The sequence below is a fragment of the Linepithema humile genome, chromosome 5 (assembly GCF_040581485.1).
Source record: "Linepithema humile isolate Giens D197 chromosome 5, Lhum_UNIL_v1.0, whole genome shotgun sequence".
Classification (NCBI taxonomy): Eukaryota; Metazoa; Arthropoda; class Insecta; order Hymenoptera; family Formicidae; genus Linepithema; species Linepithema humile.
Genome location: NC_090132.1, coordinates 9,781,651 through 9,804,685, shown reverse-complemented (window position 1 = coordinate 9,804,685; position 23,035 = coordinate 9,781,651). Strand labels below are relative to the sequence as shown.

Sequence of the window (23,035 nt, the reverse complement as noted above, 5' to 3'; positions counted from 1 at the left end):
AATTATTGCTTTTCCCGAGTTCCTAATAGTTGCTTAATGATTTCTTTTCCTTTTTCTGAGAGCGATTGTCACCGGTAAACTCTCTAAATAGTCACCATGCAAATCATTGTCCCATAACAACTCTCATTGTTCTTCGCGTCAGGCAAATTTTCTCCTGCTGTGACACTTTTCCAGTACACTGCATTTTAGATGAATAAAGGGATTATGAAACTAAGCTTGGACCAACAAGACCCGAGCACGTTACTTCTAAGAAACAATTTGACCTGTAAGAATTCTTTTCACTGTTAATACTTATTTTAAGTTCGCTCGAGACTGACTTTTCATTCATCTCTCTACGTGTTTTTATGTATACGTCCCTGACTAGTAGTGACATAAAAGAAAACCGACATTGTTTGTAGCGGACCGCCAAAAGAGTCGTCCACTTATAAGTATGTCGATAGACTCCGCAAAGGAAAACCGATATTGTTTGTCGCGAACCACCAAAAGTGTCGTCTACTTATAATTATATCGATAAAAGCCGCGGCCGGAAACATAAAAGGAATAAAAGAAATAAAACATTATTAGATGACGGATCGATCTATCGGCAGCGGATCAATAGATCTCATATTAATAATAAATTATAAGAAACATACGTATACGAATATTATTAAAACGTTGAAAAAAAGATTATTATATTGAAAGGAGACAAATATTTTTTCAGTAAAAGTTTTAACCGGTTTTTTAAGTCAGTTATGTCCATTTGCTTTCTAACTACGCATAATCGAAATTAAAAACAATATAGTGTAAGAATCTCTTATGATAATGTAGATAACGGCGGATCAATTAGTGTCTATTTTATGTATGAAGGCGCTAGCCTATGTTGTATATGCGCAAAGCGCTCCGGCGTCGCCGGGAGGGAACAGATTTTCAGAATGATCGAGAAAGAACGAGAACGTTCTTTCGAAAAGGATATATAAGAGGGCCCGAACAGGCAACGAGGCTTTTTGGCTCTGAACAGTTAAGAGATAAAGTCAGTATATTTTTAAGTGTGTGTATCCAACGACGAGAGGGACTTCGTCAAAGGGACATCATTTTCATATCGCAAAGAGGGACTTTTGCAGAATTTTCATTAACAAGCAAAGAGGGACTTTTGCAAGTTAAAATTATTAGCCAAGAGGGACTTTGGCTTAATTTCAAATTGGTTACGTGTCGCCGGAAAGCACGGTTAAGATAAGTGAATTATTTGGACAATCATTTCGTTATATCACATTTTTATTTAATCTATTATTCATTGTTAATAAATTACTGTTACGTTAATAAGTTCTATCTCTATCCTGACATAAACGGACCTTACAATAGAAAAAAAATGGAGAAATCTATTATAGAGAATATTGTGTGACAATTAACCACAACTAAATATATTAAGCTGTCTGTATATTAAATTAATATTTTCATAAGTGATAAAAGAGATTCAACTCCTGAATAATAGAGCGCGTTTCTTACGAAACGAATCAACGCAGGATGTTGGAAATCACCATCCGTTAAGATGAAACGATGAAAAATGCTGGCCGGCCGAATGATAAACGAGCGCGGACTCATAAACGACCAAATGATACACTCGAGAACTCATTGTCCGAGTGAAGTTTTCAGGTAGTATCCTTCTATTGTCGCCGCCCAGTTTCGTATTGTTGCGACGCTGCCGCGTAATGAAACGCCCGAAAAATTCTTTCGCATTCGGAGAAAGGAAGGAAAGGATGAAGGGTGGAGCGACCCAATTTCACTCGTCCGAAACCTGAAAAAACTACGATCAACTTGCGTGAATAGCACGCAGGATGATAATAGCTTCTGCCTGAAACAGGTTTCCTCTATTTTTGTCTTGAAATCAATCGATTCGCTCAGCTGTGCCCTTTGACGCGCTTTCTAACAGCGGAGCGATTGTTGCTGCACATAGATTAATGAATTTTGGAATAACTGTACAAAAGATCTTTTACAAAATATCCTTACACAAAAGTTGAAAGAGAAATAAAGGATTATAAAATAAATGGGATCTAAAAGATTGTCTCTAGGCGCGATATCGTGCGAAATCCAGCGAATCGTGGGAGACGCGTCGCTAGCGCAAACTCGTAAATAGACACCGTTCCAGATATCTCCTCGTACGATTCGTGGACATTACTGATCATCACTCTCGCAGAACGACGGGCGACTACGCATTCGGAAGTAGAAGGCGCGATCCCGGACCGGCGACGCGTCCCGTTCAGACCCACGCCACTCGCCTCCTTCCTGCGGTGGTCGTCGTCATTGTTTCATTGTGTTATAAACGCATTGCGTGCGCTTAGTGCGTGAAGCGAGGGTGTATCGATTGCCCCGCCCCCTGCTGCGTAGCCATGACGACACACCCTATCCTATCTAACCCCTAGCCTAACCTCCGGGTTCTACGTTTCAGCCCCTCGCGCGCCAACATGGGGTCTCTATCTCTGTCCCACCGTTATCGGAGCCCGAAAAGCCCCGAGTCGCGCGTTCTCGAGGAGGAGGACGAAGTGACACAGTGGACAAGGAAGCCTCTGTCGTCGGCCAGCAAAACAAGCGACCTGTCACGACCTTCTCGCGCATCGGAGACCCGTCACTTTCTACGATTAAACGCGGAGTATGCTTGAAAAGTGATGATACCTCTCGTGATGCGTATATCTCTCTACATTTTCTAGAAGTATTATCCAAACAGTCTGTTTAAATTCTCTGCATTTATTTTACGATATGACACACAAAAAATCATAGTAATAATTTAGAAATTTGGAATCTTTTGCAGTAATTTCTTTTGTATTTATACATTTTCTGTATTTTGATTCTTCTATATTCGTTTATCTATTAAAAGTAAAACATATTCTATTCGCAACGTGCGATATCATATTCAAAGCGTCGTGTAAGCGTCAAATAAAATCATCTGCCGCTTTCCATGCCTGTTAAGGGTTGGAATTTATTAATTCCTTTTCGATTCCAAAATCAATGTTTTTAAATAGAAGTAACAGACGCGGTACGAGAAACGAGTGTAAAGCGAAAACTCTCGTCGACAAAAGAGAGGATTGCGTCGGGGAAAGGTGCGCCCGTAGCAGAAAATGGCAATTCCCGGAAAGTCGTGGAGCGGAGAGTAGAGAAACCAAAATTTTTTAGGGGCTTAGAGGGTCCCGGGAGAGTTCGCCCAGCCCGATCGTGGGTCCCAGTCGAGAGCACAATACGTCTCATTATGTTATCCGCGCATCTCTCGACACAGCCATTTATCATTCCTCCGCCCGTATACCAATATATCGATCCCCTTCTTACGTGCGTAAAACTCGAGCCCGACCACGGCGGCTGCGGCGACCTATCTCCGGCTGGTTCGTGGTTCTCGCGCGAGCCTTTGTCTATGAAGGAAGAAAGACTCTCGCGCGTCGACGAGAGAAGCACGCCCCGTAGAAATGGAAAACGCTCATTTTGTCCGATCGTGCGAACGATACCGAGGCGATTTACGGATAGCGGACCGCTCGGAGTTCAGCCGCGTGGGCCGCGCGCCGCACGTAATGGACCGCAACTTTGTAACTCGTATGTTCGAGGACTCTCCGAGGAAACGATATAAATTATACGAGAGAAGTGTTATCGCGCGCGCACTTTCAGATACAAATAGTATTTTCGCGCGCGCGATTGCCCGACAGTTCTCTAAAGCGCGAAAACCGCACGATGAAGGATTGACATAAAGCATTTTCTCTCGATTCGCGCGTGCAAAAGTCGAGTCGGGCATTATTTTAATTGAGGAAATCTCGTTTCTATCTTCGATAATGTTGTTATTAATGTTTCTTTAATGGCATGCGAATACAATTAATCAGATAAATTGAACGCTAGTACAACAAGCCGCATGATTTAGAATACCGCTAACTTGCTATTAGACACATCCAATATAACGCTATATCACTCGACACAAGAGAGAATAGTTACTGACAGACAAAAAAGAGATTGACGGTTTTTTACATAATATAATCTAGACGATAACAATGACGATCTCGAAGCATTTCGTTCGCGCTACTTATTATTCATGGATCGCGCTCGCTAATGTGCCCGGTGCTACGCTATATTTCTATATATACATCTACACACGCGGTGGTTAGTTCGCCGCGCGCGGTTACACACACGTGGGTGGTACGGGTATGTGCGCAAATGAGCGCCAGTGGAAGATCGCTCGACGTCGGGCTCACGAATAAATGTATGGGAACGAAAAATCATCCATCACGTTCGAGGCCATCCAGAGTTGGCAGTGGTGGACGGACGATGTTTTGGGCATCGTTTCACTATGGACGCGCGCGTCATAAAATTGATGAGCGTCTTTGACTAATTTATTACGCTGAAAAAAACGCACGAAATTCATAATGATCGGGGTGAGACTTTTTTTATACCCCCATCTACGCGCGCATTTCTACCTATCGCTCTCTCTTTCTCTCTCACGGGACCGCGGATCCGATTATAAACATTATGAATGACCGTAGAGCTGATTTTTTTAATTATTGAGCGAAACGATAACTTAGGAGCTTTTTAAAAAATGGATTTTGTGAAATATGCAACTGTAGATTTGCATATATCGATTTCTTCTTTCTCTCTCTCTCTCTCTCTCTCTGAAAAACATGCTGAAATATTAACAGCCTTTTTTATTTTATTCGTTTTCAAACTTAACAAGTAATACTAATGTTAGCTAAGTATATACGCGTGCGTGCGTATTCTCCAAAATCTTAAAGCGCAACTGAGACGCTTGATGGTAGACGAGCACGCGCATTTACCAGAGATTTCAAAAGCCTCATCCAACTACGACGCTTAATTAATAAACTCGCGATCTTATCGAACGCAGCAAGACACACATCCTCCCTCTCGCATCGTGTTTGTTCCTTCGTGTCCTTCTCCCTTTCCTTCGCCGTTCGTTCACATTTTTCTCTTTCCTTCCCGCGAAGGAGCGCCGCGATTTTTGAATCGGGCAAACGCGCGCTCGCAAGCGTGAAAAATGATGCAATTTTCGCGGCACGCCTCCCATAGCGCGCCTGAATCTCGCGTATAAAGGTGCCTATTAGGTATATCCACTTGGTCTCGAAGTGTACGAGGCATTGCGTTGATCGTGCGCGAATCTACTGGGTGCTCCCGCGATTCGAAATGCCACTAAATTCGTTCCGCCACGATGAAGTAAAACGAGAACGAAGAAACTCGCTCGATATTGCGTTTCCTCGAGATTTATTCACATCATACCCCAATCATTTCGTCCCTAATGGTTCATTTATGTCGACACGCTACAGAAAAATCTAGAAGGACAAATAGTTTTTTACGAACGCTAATGTTAACGTATATTCACGTGTACAATGATGAAAAATGTAACCGTGAAATAATCAACGTCGAACCTTAAAATTTATTGACAGAGTTTTTAGAAAAGTGTTCTACAAAATACTCGATGGTATTTTTATCAAAAATAATCAGATCATATTTAGGTGTTTTGCAATAATTTCGATTTGATTTTAGTATAAAAAGGGATTATACTTTTTCTGATTTTATAACGGAGATATGTACTATAAAATATAACGAATCACATTGTGTGTGATATATGTGTTTAGTGCAGGTATGTACACGCATCCACCACATATCCTTCGCCATATACTAACAGTGGAACTTTATGAAAGAGACAGATGGAGGTGAGGGCGCGTTCGAACATCTGCCAGTGATGTACCCCTTGATATCGATCAATTACATCGTCGTGCATACCGGTCAGTCGAACGATAAGACAATACCTTCACGCGTGGCCTCTACAAAACGTCAAGTTCACATTTTTTAAATAATATCACGGTTTGTTGCGCTTCTACGATTGCAAGATTTGATATATAAAGAAATTTCCTTCAACGCTCGCAATTTCGATGGATAAATGTTCGAAGAATTCTGTGTAGATTTTTGAGAAGTTGTATTATTAGATAAAAAACAATCACAAAATTCTACTCAATTCTATCTATCTGGCGAATTACTTGTAAACTGATGTCAAACTGAACAGCCAGAAGTAAACACTTGATATAAAAATCTGAAATCGAGTTTCTTCTGACAAAAATATTAGTGTTCGTTCGATGCCAAAGATAGACGATCTACGAGGCAAAGGATCGAGGAATCACATGGATCGGGAGAGGCTCCTCCTAACAGAGAATCGTACTCGCGAGTAGCTCCTCTCACCTTTCCTGCTATTGGTCGACACGTGGCCAGCCATTGTTTCATTCACGCCTGTTGCACGTTTCTCATTTATCTCGTTCAGTCTCCCCTAGAGCCAGCTTTTACAATTCTACGCGATATCCTAGTACATACAAATCCGTAAACATACTGTTTCACAACAGTAAGAACGAGTTGCGCATTGCAGTTGTAATTACGTCCACAAGAAACTAGATCATTTGCTGTACTTATATCTGTTTCTTACAATCAATATATTTATGATTAGCTATATTCTATTGAAGATTAATAATTTCTAAGCAAGTTATTTTATATTTTCCGCGTGGATAAAAATAAAGAAAATAATTCAAGTATATATGTAATACAAAATTATGTGAAAATTATATAAGCCTTTATCGTAAAATTGTATTAAAAAATTATAAAAAATACTGAATGGTGTGTTATGTGAGAGAATGCTATCATTTATATTAAAAAAGAATAAAATGACGGACGGATAGAAATGTAAAACAGAATAGAAATACGCGATTGTAAAAAAAAGAAAAGATACTCTTTTGTAGACGCAAAAGGTCAACGAACGTAAAAGAACGGATATATAGAAGTTATAGTTGAAATACAGAAATTCCTATAATTTTTCAAAAATTAAATTGACAGGGGCCAAGGACCTTTATTTTGTCGAAGGACAGGTATTTTTGAGCCCTAACTATGTGAGCACAAAGTTAAGCCGAACTCCGTCAAAGCGTCGTATACAGACATAGTGGACAAACTGTAAAAAGGAAACTATGGGACCCAACTATAACCTAACTGAAATGGAACTAACTAAAGATCAATTGTTGGGACTAAGAATGTTTAGCAGCTGCTTTATGAAATACAGAAATTCTGTAGATACAGAGATCTCAGGAACCTGAGATTCATTCCAGTTGCGACCGTTTTGTTTTTCACGAATACATAAAAATAATAATTTAACCAATTCGTTACACTTTTGAAACTGATATGTCTATGACAAAATGTTTATGATAAATTAGTATCAAGCATTTGAATATTAGAATTTGTATCCGCCTAAAGTTTTCATTGGAACCGACCACTAGCGGATCCTGATGTCGATAATGAAGAGGGGGGAGGGGGGAGTTTCGACCTGCTTTAATGCATTTTTTACCAAGATTCTTGAAACGAATCCAGCAAAATTACCTTTTTTTAACTTGGAAGGGGTTTTGACCTCAAAACCTCCACCCTACCTCAGAATCTACCAATTGAACCGACCATCGTGACAGTAGAAAAAAAAGAATGGCAACGGTCCTTAGACAGAACGGCTTCGCAGTTAATGGAGTTACGCACATGGAATTCTAAATACTGGTAAAAGCTGATCTTCCGTAGCAAACAAACAATAGCTGCGGCACGAAAAAAAGAAGAGAAAATCTTTAAACCATCAGTTACTTGATCCGAAAGAGCTTTTCACGGGAAAGATGAAGGTAATCCCTGATAATAATGCGAATTCATTCACAGACAAGCGGCGAATCGCGGCCAAGCAAGACGCGGCAAAGCAGTGGATTTTCTAATCGCTTTAAAGAGATTTACCAAATATTCTACGATCAGCACCTACTTAACAGATCTTGGAATGTTTTCTGAAATCTACGGTAACAAGAAATTTCCGGTGACAAAGAATTTCCGCCCAAAAATCTAAAAGATTCTTAGAAAAGTGCTTTAGCACTTCTAGAATTATTTCAAAATACGATTCTACGGAAATAATTTTTCATATTGAGTAAATGCATAAATTATTGCTTCATTTAACCATACGTATTGTATAAATGTCATTTGTAATGCGCTTTTCATTCAAGCAATAATTGACATTTGCATTATCAGTGTTAATATATGCATAATATATTCAATAGAAAGAAGAAAATTAAGTATCGTGCTTCTCGGTATATAATAATCTCTCAGTACTTGACATTACATAAAAATATATACGATTAAAATACACGCTTTTCAGATGAGAGAAACAATATCTAATGTGAGTAATCATACGAACAAATGCATTTATTTAGTGTGCTGTGGCAAATGAACATGCTCAGGTAAAAAACGAGGCCAACAGGTTTTTGCCTCATGTCTGAAACGGTAGATAAATTATCATAGCAGTTTCCGTCGCATTATGTTACTTCAATAAGCATTTTCGTATTGTATTTTATTTGATCGAAGTTAAAAAATGAATATATTTAAAAATAATATTAATGAGGCATCCCAGGAAATATTATAAGACTTTCGAAATCGCTTACTCAAAAATATTGATTACATCTGACAGCGTAGACGAATATTTAGAGACGAGAAGGCGAAAGATAATTTTCTTCCTAATCCAAATTTATGCAAACGATGCGGGTAGAAAATCATAACTAAAACAGAAGGAGAATGCGAGTCTGCCGCTCACGATTTTGTCCAAGAGCAAGCTCACCTGTCATCGGACAAACAATGGAAGACGAGCGAGAGAATGAGGAGGTGGTGCAAGATGGACGGGGAGAAAAAGAGATGGACAGCGCGTAAATAAGTGTAAAAAGAGGCAAAAAGAGAGAGAAAGTGGGACCGGGGTGTTTCCCTGCCCCTCCTCGTCTCGGTGCCATCCTCAACCTCTACGTCGCGGGGCTATAATTTGGTCCTTGGAGTTGCCACGCCCACGCATATACATCACCCTACTATCGAGATCTCGTGAGTCAGATAAGGCTTGTCACTTTGTCGGCGTATGTATATGTACACGCGCGCGCGCACACACGCGTGGAACGCGCGGAATAGTGGAGATGAGAATCCGGATAACAATTTTGACCGGGAAAGTAGGAGCCTGCGGACGAAGCTGCAGCCGAGTCAACTTTATGCCAAGTCGAAATCGAATCTCATATCGGCCGTGCTACGCTGTCTCCATATTATATGCATAATTAAAAGCGGTTCTTCAATCATGCGGGATAAAACGCGACAAAACAAACACAGGCTAGAAATTATAGGCATAATTACGATATTTATGAATCAATACAACTGTGCGTGCGCGATTGCATAAAATATTATCCTGCATTAGTATTTTTTAGAATTTAATCTATCAAAAATTGTAGAAACTTGGAGAGATATTTTGTAATCGGCACGTTTAGAAGATTTGTTAGTTGCACAGTTGCCAAAGGAGCGTTTAAAGCTTAGGAAAAAAAAATAGCGATCGTGTAATCGAACCCTTGATTATGACCATTTCAAACCTCCATTCGGGGATACGCGCATCAGTGTCGTGACAAGGAACCTTGACGCTTTTGACACGCGTTACATCCGTATAGCGGAGTATCAACCTGTCAGGGATGTTGCAGGGTGTGAAACCCCGTGAGTAGGTATATACATATACCCGGGATATACGCGTATATACAACGCATAATATACCAGGTGACCCTCCTCAAACCGAACCACGCCTAGTTAGCCACCATTGTGCACTCCGAGAGTTCATGAACTGGAAACGAATAATCGCGCTCTTGACAACTTGATCGTTACACGACTCCGCTAAATCCTACTTTCTTCGTGAAAAAGTTTGTCTCTGGATTTTGATACCGTTACTGATAACTACATATTCCATCTAGATTTGCATAAACATGAATGTAGATAGAGTATTCGTCCGAGATTGCTACGTACGTATCCATACTTCAAACGTCTCTATCTCTTTTGAGAAACTACTTGCCATCTCTCGAGTTAATCTTTGAGCAAGGATTTGATAAAGACTATATAATTATATCAGATTATTTATCATTTATAATTAAGAAATTTTTTAAGTAATTTTGTTGTATGTATATGCAATTCTTCATTCTAAATCATCATTATAAATATCTAAAATCGATACGAAAAAAACATTTGTGATTAGAATTTTGAAGAGCAATGATTATTTCTGTAACCGGTTACTCGATCTTATTTATGACGCTTCGTAATTTAATAATGCCATTGAATCTATTGAATTATACACGATGTGTAATCCTACGTGTCAGGCGTTGCGATCAAATGAGAAACGTTGCGCTGACCCACCGCAATTTTAATCCATCGTCAAGTCACGTGCTGTCAAAGTCCCCCAAAGCCCATCTGCGGTTGCATGTGGAAGATCAACGTATTATCTTGCATCAACAACGCGCGACTGCTTTTTATCATCGCGCTATTCACCGGTTCTGCAAACGTGAATTCTCATACGGGTGCGAGACACAGTCCTAAGTAAATAAAATCGCGCTGCACCCTTGCGCAAACGCGCGTCGGGGACTAAACTGCTCGTTTGCGCCGTCATATTTAATTCCGAAAGTCATCCCGGCACACGTGCGACGTTGATCTCATTGCTATCATATCGCACATTAATATTGCAAACTCGATCCCTGATATTGCGGGAAGGAAGAAAAGTTTCAATCCGAAGACAACGTTTAGCATTATTTCGAAATCACAGTCATGTTAAAGAACGTATATAAATTATTAATAATTAATTATTTCATATTTAATAATAACGTTACAAAAAAAATATCTAATTTAATATAAATTTTCAACTATTCAACTATAATATTTTCCAATATATTCCCAGTAAGTAAATTAGCAATGTTGGTAGATTAATAGCAAATCTTTGATCAATTTGCGAACATTTGAGTTATTGGATTATTAGACAAGAAGGACGCAATATTAATGAACTTTATTGACACACGCCGTGAGAAACTTTTTGCTTATATGTGTATGATTCAAAATTTTGACATGATTCAGAAACTGCCTGAAAAATATATAAGCAAAGCAATATTATAAATTTAGCTTACAAGTAAGCCGGGGAGGAAAAACATATAAATCTGTATTCTACACCACGTATTCGTACGTAACTCAATCGCGAGTATTTTTCTCAGCAGCACTCCTAAAATGTAATCGTTTATTTGGTCGAGAATCGTCGGATGTTGTAAGTTCTCTTGACCTATGTTCGCACACGATCTATTCTGGCGAGAGTAAAAATAAAACGAGAAAACAGAGCGATAAATAGTGACGTTAAGTATTACACCCGATTAGTTACTTTTGTGGGATTATTGCTCGTTCGCTACAACAAAGATAATCGTGTTCTTCCTTGGTCGTTGAACTCAGGAATATAATATGGTGTTTTTCCAACGACAAGAGAATAAAGGGAGAAAGTTTTCGTGTCAATAATAGGATTGCATCGGACACGAGCGGACGTAGAAGGCAACACGCCCTTTTTTAAACCCATTGAGAAAAAGAAAAGAAGAATTTTAGCAGGAAAACCACGAACGAATGCTTCCTTAATCCTTTTCAAAAACGACAATCTGAGTATAAATTATCACCGGACGCCAGTTAACCGCTCGGCTATAACATTGAAAATTTAACGACGGATTATCGTGGATACTAATAATAGTGAGTTAAAGATTCTTTGACGGCTGATCATTTTTAACAGTCTTACGACAAATCTGTACAAAGTGGCGCCATTCGTGAAACGTCAAATAACCCACTGACCGCGTCCGTCATGTAATACATCTCTGACGATTGCAAAGTGAAATTCAACGAAGGAGCGGTCGACAATTGAACGATAAAGTCTCACAACCTACTTTCTTAAATAAGACCAATTCGTTCCCCTTGATTTTTTACATTAAATATTGCTCATAAAAAACATTGTGCGCATCAATGCAATATCAAACGCTATTCTTTTTGTTGTCAAACGATTTATCAAAGCCATCAGATCAACAATTTCATTGTTAGCAAATTTTTGTAGAGACATTTGACAGATGACTATTGTCATTAAATATTTTCCTTGAAATTAATTATTTAAAATCAAAAATTTATTAAACTAAAAATTGTGAAGAATTAATTAATTAAAATCTGTTAAGTTTTTCTAAGCAAAAATTCATATTGATTCATAAATAAAGCATCTATTGTATCATTTATGAAATTGACTATGTAATAATAATTTAATAAAGCAGTCAATAACACAATTAAGGAAATAAAATCTATTGTAACACACAAATATGTTGCATTCAATTGGCAATGATAAAGCGTGCATGCTGTGTGCATCGAAAACTCACATTGTGTAATCAATTATCGACACGTCTGAGGAAGACTAACGTCTTTAAATAATTCATCCGGGGACCTCGAGGATGGATCGAAGGCCGTTCGGGATCAGATGCAAATCAGATTCATTAGCGTTAAGCCAGACGGGAGCGGAAGGTAAAGTCGCCCGTACGACCCCTCGACGTAAACACTGCCGACACACTGCGTCAATCTCTGCTCTCGCTTTGGGAGGGCTGTTATTGCGCGGTTACACCAATCCCTACTGGCATTCGTCTCTTTCGTGAGTATATTTGCACTTTGTCTCCGCGCTTCTTGTATCTCAGTTTCGTCGCTTTGTTTTACTCACTCAAATGCAAAACTACTAAGACTCATATAATTCGTACTTTTATAATTCCCAAATAAAGTTACAATACGTGCGTAGGCCATTGTATTATTGTAAAAATTTAAAAACCTATTTAAAACATCAATGTATCCAAAACTTGTAATAAAAAAAAAAAAACATTCATTGTTTCAATCTTATGTAGAAATTATTTTCAAACATCAAATGTTATATGTACAGCCTCTTCGCTAAAAAAATGTATTTTTATAATAAATCACTTACCGTATCGTTGCTCTACTGTCATCCGATGTTTTCTAGGCCTCCTCTTCCTCTCAGTGATCCTTTGAGACGCTCACACGTGTTCGTGGCGACACTCACACGTGTTCGTGGCGGACACATTGCTCGCGCGTGTACCCGAATACGAAAATCGCACGACACTTTAAACGGCATTCCCGACGCGCATTTTTTTATATTACGGAACAAATATATTTCGTAGCACCAATTACGCACACAAAGCTCATCTGTAAAATATAAATACATTTACATTATAATAATATCCGAAATAATACTATACTTATGTATTATATATTGAATTACTTAAAATTTAAAAGCAAGAAATGCAAGAAAACAGATATGTCAGATGTTATATTATGCATTAAATAATACAGATGATATTTCCAACCTTTGTTTGCCATTCAACGAAAATTATTTCACAATAATTTAAATACCTTCGTATAAAGTTCATATAAAATAAAAAAGAGTAACCGGCGCTGGCAAATAACACTATGAGAAATGGCATGTTGCATATAATTAATAGTCATGTCTGATGTAAAATATACCCAAGAGAAACTGGATTAAATTCAAATAAGACTATAAACTCTTTCGAAATATCAATTCTAAATAAACTTCTGTTCTAAATAAATCAAAGCTTCAACCGTACTATTGCAATAAGAAAATGAGGAGTGTTTCGAAATTCTTTAAAAGTTACTGAATAATGCCGATCACGCGTAATAAATTCCAATAGCAAAGTGCGTCTTAAGCCGCGTCAATATTATCACGGTGATCGAAAACAATAATCGCGCGTAAACACTTCTGAATTGAAATCAGTTCGGGACTTTTCCCTGGGGCGGGTCACGGGAGCACGGAGATATACCCTCGAGATTACAAGGATTACGCGGAGATTGAATCACTTCCCAGCCACCCTGCACGAATGCCTAAATGTGTCTCCGGCAAGCTGTCCCTTAATCATCGTGTCTTTACCAGAGGTCGTTATCGCGCTTCCGATCCAAAGTTATACGCTTCGTGTTCCGAATTGCATATCATCGGAAAGCGCTCGTTATTACGCGTTACACTGATATTATTCATGCGTTATCACCATTTTTTTTTCCAGCGAAATTCATAAAGGCTGTTGACTTCTAATTCAATCGATTGTTAATAGCTTATTTATTTAAAATAATTAATCAAGAGCAATTTAAATTAACGCTAAAGAATCGTTCATAATACGTGCGATTATTATGCATTATAATTTGTAAATCAGTATACGTATACTGTATATATATTTTTTATTATTATATTAAAGTGTGCTAGAAAAAACTTTTCTAATTATGCTTACAATCAGAAAATGTGTACAAATTCACAACTTAACAATGTAAATTAAATATAAAGTCCTTGCAAGTAGAAAATTTCGGGATAAACTTGAAACTAGTAAAGACAGAACGGTAGTCGCAAATAAAAATAAACCTAAGAAGGCGAGTGGCCAAAGTTTTCTCGTCCCTCGCAAATGATCGCGTCAATTATGTGAAACGCGCGTAATGAAAGCGCCGTCATGAAAACCAGTTGAAAACAAACTCTGAAAGGATCTTGGCAACCCCTAATCAAGTCCCGTTTAATAAAACCGGGTCCGGGGATCCCTGAGTCTTGCACCCCCGGCGTCGGGGGCGAGCTCGGCTAATCTGACTTTGATTAAACTTTTAGCGACACCGAAAAGGGTGCCAGGCCGATAGAACGCGTGCGCGCGCGCGCGCGGATGTATGCGTACTACGCGTAAATCGATTTTTATTACGTTCCATCGCATACATTATAGCGCGATACGACGTGCGTTTAATGGGTTTATCGACGCCGCGGGATTACGACAATAAAGTTTTCCGACGCGTCGAAAACCACATCTAATCTGTTACATTTGGTCGTTCTTTTGTCGTGCCTGTTTGCATTCAAAAATGTCCACGTAGTATTAGAAGCTTATTAATATTCAACATATAATACAATATGTCGCATTGATACACGTTTTCAAATATAATTATTGTCCACAACAGAATATTATTATACTTTATTATACTATATTATTATACTTTTTAATAAAATCAATTAATAAAAGTTAGGTTATGTATATATGTGTTTTCCTGATTTTAGTTTATTCATTAATATTACACTCGTATCATCAAGTGTATGCTATTCTCCGCCAACATGTATATATTTTCAATCATAGCTGTATTTGTTACAAATGCAAATATAATCGTAATATGAACATATACTTTATTAATGCTAGAATATGTGTTAAATTAATTCGTATAGAATAATGCTAATATGCTTATAACCTGAAATTTTGCCATAATCATACATCTATTGAAAACTCTACTCACCATAAATAGATGCGCATTGTTATTCAGCATTTCGTTACTGGACGTACGTAGAACTGATGCAAGCTAATAATTATCACAATTTCGCATATATTTGCACTACATTTGTTAAAGTATTGACGAACTTTTTACGAACGTAGAATTCGCGCGAACCGAAATTATATAGACAGTCGTTGTAGACAGATAGCGCTCTCTGCTGACGCTTTAGCAAATTAAAATTAATTATTGCCGAAAATAAAGTGTACCAACATATCGACGGGATACTGTTAAAAACTTATAGTAGATAATGTTACCAATAAAAAATTATATAATTAGATTTTGCATCGCTGCAACAAATGACACACAATGTCCATCGCAGCAATAAAATTTTTCGACGCGTCGAAAACCGCATCGTATCTATTGTTTAGCCGATTTTTTCCACACTTTTGCAACGATATTCGTTCTCCAATATAACTTGTCCACAAGAAATTTATTATATACTTATCAATAAAATCGATTAATATAAGTTATATTAGATTAGATTAATATTAGATTGTGTATGTATGTGATTTCCTGATTCTATCTTTGTTCATTTAATTTGCAATCGTATTATCAAACGTACGCTATTCTCCGTCAGCATGCATATATTTTCAACCATAGCTATATCGTTTATGACAAGTGTAAATATAACCGTGATAAAAAATATATTTCAATAATGCTAGAATCTGTGTTAAATTACTTCGTATATGTTAAAGTAAAATAATGTCAACACACATTTGCATAACCTGAAATTTTGCTACAATCATATATACACATTGACAACTCTACTCATCATAAATAGATGCGCATTGTTGTTCAGCACTTCGTTACTGGACATACGTAGAATCGATGCAAGCTAATAATTATCACAATTTCGCATGTATTTGCACTACATTGCTAAAGTATTGACGAACTTTTTACGAATGTAGAATTCGCGCGAACCGAAACGCGCGAACGTTAGTAGACAGATAGCGCTCTCTGCCGACGCTTTAGTAAATTAAAATTAGCTATTGCCGAAGATAAAGTGTATCAATATATCGACGGAATACTGTTAAAAACTTATAGTGGATAATGTTACCAATAAAAGATTATATAATTAAATGTTGCATCGCTATAACAAATGGCACGCAATGTCCATTGCAGCAATAAAATTTTCCGACATGTCGAAAACCGTATCGTATCTATCATTTGGCCGATCTTTTCCGCGCTTGCTTGTGCTCACAAATATTTCTGTGTTGTATTATAAGCTTGTAAATATCCAATATCTAGTATATAATATGCATGTCGCATCGATACTCGTTCTTCAATATAACTTGTTGTCCACAAGAAATTTATTATATATTTATCAATAAAATTAATTAATATAAGTTATTTTAGATTAGATTAATATTAGATTGTGTATATATGTGATTTCCTGATTCTATCTTTGTTCATTTAATATTGCAATCGTATCATCAAATGTACGCTATTCTCTGTCAGCATGCTGCATGCATATATTTTCAACCGTAACTACATCGTTTATGACAAATGTAAATATAATCGTGATAAAAAATGTACTTCATTAATGCTAGAATCTGTGTTACATTACTTCGTATATGTTAAAGTAAAATAATGTCAACATTTGCATAACCTGAAATTTTACTACAATCATATACACATTGAAAACTCTACTCACCATAAATAGATGCGCATTGTTGTTCAGCACTTCGTTACTGGACGTACGTAGAACTGATGCAAGCTAATAATTATCACAATTTTCCATGTATTTGCACTATATATATTAAATTATTGACAAACTTTTTACAAACGTAAAATTCGCGCGAACCGAAACGTCAAGATAGGTAGCGCCTCCTGTCGACGCTTTAGCAAACTGAATCTGTTAAAAACTTACAGTAGGTAATGTTACCAATAAACGATCATAAAATCAGTTGTTGATTATTGCAAGATAGATGGCACGCAATGTTGTTGCGCGGCAATCGCGCGATTTTTGTTCCGAGCCATTTTGTAACGCCGAAGTGTACGAATTATAGTTTTGTGAGTGAGTGTTTCTTCATAATAAGTATTCTTTCGCGTTGTTAGGCGATAAAATGTGTATGCGGGAGTGCCGTGCACAGTATCGCGCGATGTTTATGATGTTATAAAATACGCGTCGGGAGTGTCACGCAAAGTGTCGCGCGATCGTCGTATTTCAACATGATTAGTGTGCGTACCTAACCTTGTCGTGTGTGCCAAAAAAAACGACCACAGTAAATCAAAAGAGGAGAAGGAGGCCCGGAAGGCGTCAGGCGACGGCGGAACAACCATGAGGTTAATAATTTATATATTATTTGCTATTTGCAAAATTTATTATCTCTGCTTTAATTTGGATATATTTCTTTACAGGTCGGCGTTTGTATTACAACTCCGCTGCTGCGCATCGTGTTTCAGTGAGTGTCTTTAATTGCCTTTATTTCAATCCTCAGATAATTGATTATCTGAATAAGAATTTTATGTTTTTGCCAAAATATTATAACAACAGTATTCGATTTATCATTGATCGATTTATCGAATGATAGTAGCTATTGAGCTGTTCAACATATTGAAAGAATTCTTAGATTTATGCGAATTTATCGTTCTCTGTATGATAAAGGAAAGACAACGTGACGGATGATTGAAACATGACAAGATCATTGAATCACTTTATTGTCACACGCCATGTCTGGCATCGAGGGTATCTTTTATCAGATATATGATACTGGATACAATCACTAACGCTTTATACTTAATCGTCTCACGATCTCCTGCCGCGAACTCCGCGAGTCAAGCGACAGCTTTTACGGCGAATAGCGGCTGGTCGCGCACGGAGGGAAATACATATTCATTTAGAGAAACGAAAATAGAACATTCATATCGTACGACATTATCCCGGAATTTCTTTCGACGGCGTCGAAAATGAGGGAGAAACAAACGGTCACGGAGTTCTCGGTCGAGATTTCGCGAGATGTCGTCTAATCGTACTGCTTAAATTCTTTCGTCCTTTCGTAATTCTTGTTTTTTTTCCTCATTTTTTTCAACAAAAAGTGACACGCTTTTTCTAACGCTCGCTCTTTCGTTCCCAAAACATATTCTCTTTCTTTCTTTCACTTCTTTCCCTCCCTCCCTTTCTATTTCTCCCTCCCCCTCCCCCCCCTCTCTCTCTCTCTCTCTCCCTCCCCTCCCCTCCCCCCTCTCTCTCTCCTTTTTTTCTTTCTCTTTTTCTTTTATTCACTCACTCACTTTCACTCTCATTTACTCTCATTCTTTCTCATTCATTTATTCATTTATTTATTCGCTCATTCTCTCATTTTTTCTCTCTTCCTTTTGTTCTGCATTTCTCTCTTCCTTTCGCCCGCTCTCTCATTCTTACTTTGAAGAAATAAATTCGGACGTTTGTCATTGATAAATCAGAAATGTACGATATCCGTCGCGGTGATGTCTCTAGCGACGGGCAATTTCGGAAAGTGAATGATCTTTTTTTTTTCGTTTAGTATTAACATCGTAAACTGTTCGCGATCTTACGATCGACTCGTGACTCGCTCTAGAAGATATCGGACGAAAAAGGCTACTTTAGCTGATAGTCGTGCATGTAAAAAGAGCACTAGAGGAGAATCTAATTAGGACGCCCGATAATTAATGCACGTGCCAGCGCGCTTTGCGATGGTCGATCGATGCGGGGCCGATCGATCAATGCGAGACGATGATATGCGATCTAATCACGGCTTTTTCGGTTCGTCTAAATATGAAATACGCGTATATCGGAATACGAGTCGTTCGTGAGCTTACGATACAAGATTACAAGATCGCCTAAGCTATACGTCGGGCTTCTTTCTACGAGAATAGTCGATAATTCATTTTACAACTCGATATCTTGCTCGGCGTGATCTCTCTTACGATTCTTCCTCCATTTCTTCTCGTTAGCTCGCTCGCACGCATTTTCTCGCTTTTTCTCCAGCGTCTCTTGTACACCCAGCACATATACGCACGCATGCAGACACATACGCACACACACGCACACCCTATCGTAGTTGTAAACCTAAATTGGCTCTCTAAATTTGACAAAAGTGGTACCCCTTGGCTCTCAGGCATTTTCAACCGCATAATGTTCTTTTTTTTGTTTGTTCTTCGTTCTGCTACAGCAGAGTTTTGTTAGAGCATCTTTTTTTTTCCTCAATTATACGCTCCAATTTTCGTTAGGTTCTACTATTCAAATCGATAATAGTTCTCGAGGTTTCACCCCGATCTCTTTCATTGAGTTAATTAATAATATATAGGTACAAAGTCGGATAATAATTTGTTCGTTTCGTAGTTTAATATTATGTATATGTGATTCATGATGCGCGTGTCCGATCCTAGAATTGAGCATGCCTATGTACAAATGGGCATGGCAAGAATAGAAATCGACGTGTACTCTTCGCGCTGTTTCTTATGACAGACCGACATTCTAATCGATGCGATCGCAGTTATCGAGCATGTACGGAATTATCAAGTATTAAGTTATTATAGACAATATATTCACGACGAACAAATTACGTTACTTTCGTTACTCGTGAATTTTTTTGCGGCCTGTGAGCGCACGTGATTTATCTTGATTCGGAGAACGACTGTGCCACTTTGTCATCTATTCTACCGCAGTGCGCATAATCATGTAACAATACGATCGCTCAACTGCTCGCGCAATGTGCAGTCTTTACAAATTTTTTTTTTTTTTGTTATCATTACAAATTCTACGATTTTCTTAACTCTAAAAGTAACGTGAAATTCGTGTTAATCGTTTTATTTGTCAGAAAACACAGGATCACACAAGAAACAGCTGACGAAGAGACGAGTGTCGAATTAATTTTCGCGAAGGACCTTACGGCCGCCTGTAAACGGCACATTACAAACTGAAGAGTTACGTAGTAGTCTTGTATATTTACCAATTAACTATTACAGACTTATACTTGGGTATTACGTCGACATTATCCCACGATCTTGATTAGTTCGTGCATTTGCAAAATATGTACTTAGAAATCAGCTTACAATAATTTTTTTTTTTCACAGTACTTTACATACATCTCTCTTCGGGTAGAATTCTACTTTTTGTCTTTTGTTTTCTCACGAGTAAAAAAGCTTCTTTCTCTTGCTGTACGCTTTTCTCTAATTTATAAGCACGTTATAGATATGATAAGATACCACCGTTCTATACAATTCCCTCGTTCCCTAAAGCTCGATCGGTCTTCCGATTGCGAGAAAGTTACGTTACCTAGAATTTATCGTGAAACGTAACGTGAACAATCGGATTATCGATGACGTCTACATGGCTCATCTGTAAATCAACGATATTTCGTTATCTCGTTCTTCGAATTCTAAGCTAAATCTTATGTCATAACTCATTTAACGACGGACTGCATGTGTTTCGATGGTAATTCGATATAATCTCAGCACGCGTATCAAACTCCGCGCTTACATTATTCGGTCTTGAAAAAATCACGTTGTAGAAATAGTCGTATAATATTAGAGAGCGGAAATGCGAATGCGAATGAGACAATCGTTTCAAATTACAAAGCAAGATATTATACTTGGTCAATTATAGTGAGAGTCGTGATAAAAGGACATTGACGTCACAGACGTTCACTGAATCTTACGATTTTAATTCACTTAAGAAACGTGAGATGCGAATTATTTCAGATAGAAATGTTTTCTACATTTGAACCTATATTTCTAGCAAACCTTTTTCCTTTATAATAAATCGGAGATTTACAAAAATATACGTAATATAGCCACTTGAAGCTTGCATTCTATTTGTCAATTTTATCGATAACATCCAAGGAGTACCTTCCACAACTACAATAATTCGTAATCCAAAGCATGTCACATAAGAGCTTACTTTGTAAAAGATTGACAAGACTCGCAAAGAAAATTTGCGCAGCGACTTTCCCGATTTAATATTCGCTTAATTCGATTTAATATTCAATTCGCGCAGAAGCGTACCTAAATTGTGACGTAAACATTGGCGCAAATCGCAATAATGTCTGAGAAATATTGAAAACTCACTCTCTTTCCCTCGTTCTTCGAAACTTCTTCCGATGTGCCGTTAATTAAATTGAAACGTTTGTCTTTTACACGGAGTTTTTACACGCCAAACTTCACAAAAAAATAATATTCTTTCTCTCTCGTTCTCTCCCTCTCTCTTTCTCTCTCTCTCAATCTTTCTCTCTCTCTCTCTCTCTCTCTCTCTCTCTCTCTCTCTTTCTCTCTCGCTCTCAGGGCACAAATGTATTATTTACTAATTCACAGCAGATGCTTCACGTGCATGCTCGCTGAATGTATCTTTGCGAGTATTCGAGATACGCACGAAGAAAGACCGAACACATAGCACGATAATTAAGATATAAAATTAATGGCAAGCATTTACGCACTTCTTACAGAGATTTACAAAGCCTCTTAAATATTTAGTGGCATTCACTGTTTTTTTTTGTACAAAATCAGTACGAAAGAGAATTTTTGCCGCGACGCGTCCCGTTTACGCGAGTTATATGGGCGGTTTGTTTTCTCAATTTGTTTCATAAATTGGTTTTTTCTTTCTTACGTGAATAAAATTCCCAAACAAAATTCTCAAACGAAGCTAATTCACCACTTGTTCGGGTATAACTTCTTCAATCCGGCTTCAAGATCGCTAATTCAACGAAAGCAGCCAAACTTGATGCATAGGAATCGATTTATCAGTCTGCTTCGTACTTAACAAATGTGGTACATACGTTTGCTCCACATTTTCTATATCGTAATAGTTTGTCTCATTTTTTTGGACAAGTTACTAAACAAATCGTAAAAAGCCAAATAACGTGATAGATACGATGACCAATGAATGTCGGTATTATGTCAGAAAACAAACTGTGTAATTAATCACATCATTATCGTACAATTCTAAATATTCCGATGCTAACTTAAGAACGATAAAATTAGATCGAGTTTATCTAATTAACAGAAAATGCGAAAATTATTAGTAACGATCATCGTAGAAATCGTAAGTCAACGAGAATATAACGCTATAATGTCATTACCCATTCAAACCTGCGCGCACATATCGCAAATTTATATAGTTATTATATTATTTACATTAAATAATATATGCTCTGACGGTGACATTTTTGACTAAAAACTTGACAACGATAAACGTCTTTCAGCCGAACTGTTTCGAGGATCGGCATTTAGTACTTGAACTGTCCTAAATTATATACAAAGTCTGGAAACGTCTTCCATAAGTATATGTAATATATTTATATATGTATATATGTATACTGTTCTCAACATTTTTCAATCCTTCCCGCGTGTCGATTAAGTGAAGTTCATCGACACTTCATTCTTCACTGTATTCATTAATTTCTTACTCACTTAACCACATTTAGATTCACTGAAAACGTGTGTCGTCATTGATCGTTTCACATCTTATTTACCTAGTACACCACATTTGAGTTCACATCTATCCCAAACTTGCTCGATTTGGTTTGTTTTCACTGTAAATAAGATAAACGAATGTATTACTAATTATAAATACATAATATGACGTTATTTTTTAATGAAATATTGAATGATAAAAACTTCCATTATACATATACGCGTAAGAATCGTGTGTCAAATATCATCGCATATGCACAGATTTCTGATTTCCGTCAACACCATTCAATATCTCAAATTGATTAGTTTTTTTTTATAAAAACATCTCGAGAAAATGTACAAGAGGATACATAAGACTCCGAATACGGCTCGAACTTACCTTCACTTACTTATATTTTTTTTGAAATTGGTAAAAAAGCATATTAAATACTATTATGACCTACTATATATTTAC

At 37.5% G+C, this 23,035-nt stretch overlaps 1 protein-coding gene and 1 long non-coding RNA gene across 6 annotated transcripts in view; both read right to left on the bottom strand.

Annotated features, from left to right (window-relative positions):
- Window positions 1-16,425, bottom strand: part of LOC105674092 (uncharacterized) — a 90,755-nt gene extending 74,330 nt beyond the window's left edge. The window contains exons 1-2 of the long non-coding RNA XR_010890474.1: window positions 15,175-16,425; window positions 12,818-13,056 (exon numbers count right to left, since the gene is read on the bottom strand). This is a non-coding gene — a long non-coding RNA (uncharacterized lncRNA). The remainder of the gene's footprint in view (window positions 1-12,817; window positions 13,057-15,174) is intronic.
- Window positions 16,426-17,854: 1,429 nt separating this feature from the next.
- Window positions 17,855-23,035, bottom strand: part of Rim (Rab3 interacting molecule) — a 60,265-nt gene continuing 55,084 nt past the window's right edge. For all 5 annotated transcript variants that reach the window (XR_010890199.1, XR_010890197.1, XR_010890198.1 and 2 more), the window contains one exon: window positions 17,855-22,700. Coding sequence is in view for 1 of the 5 variants with exons in the window: in XM_012370166.2 (XP_012225589.2) it covers window positions 22,698-22,700 (3 nt within the window). In the remaining 4 variants the exon portion in view is untranslated. The remainder of the gene's footprint in view (window positions 22,701-23,035) is intronic.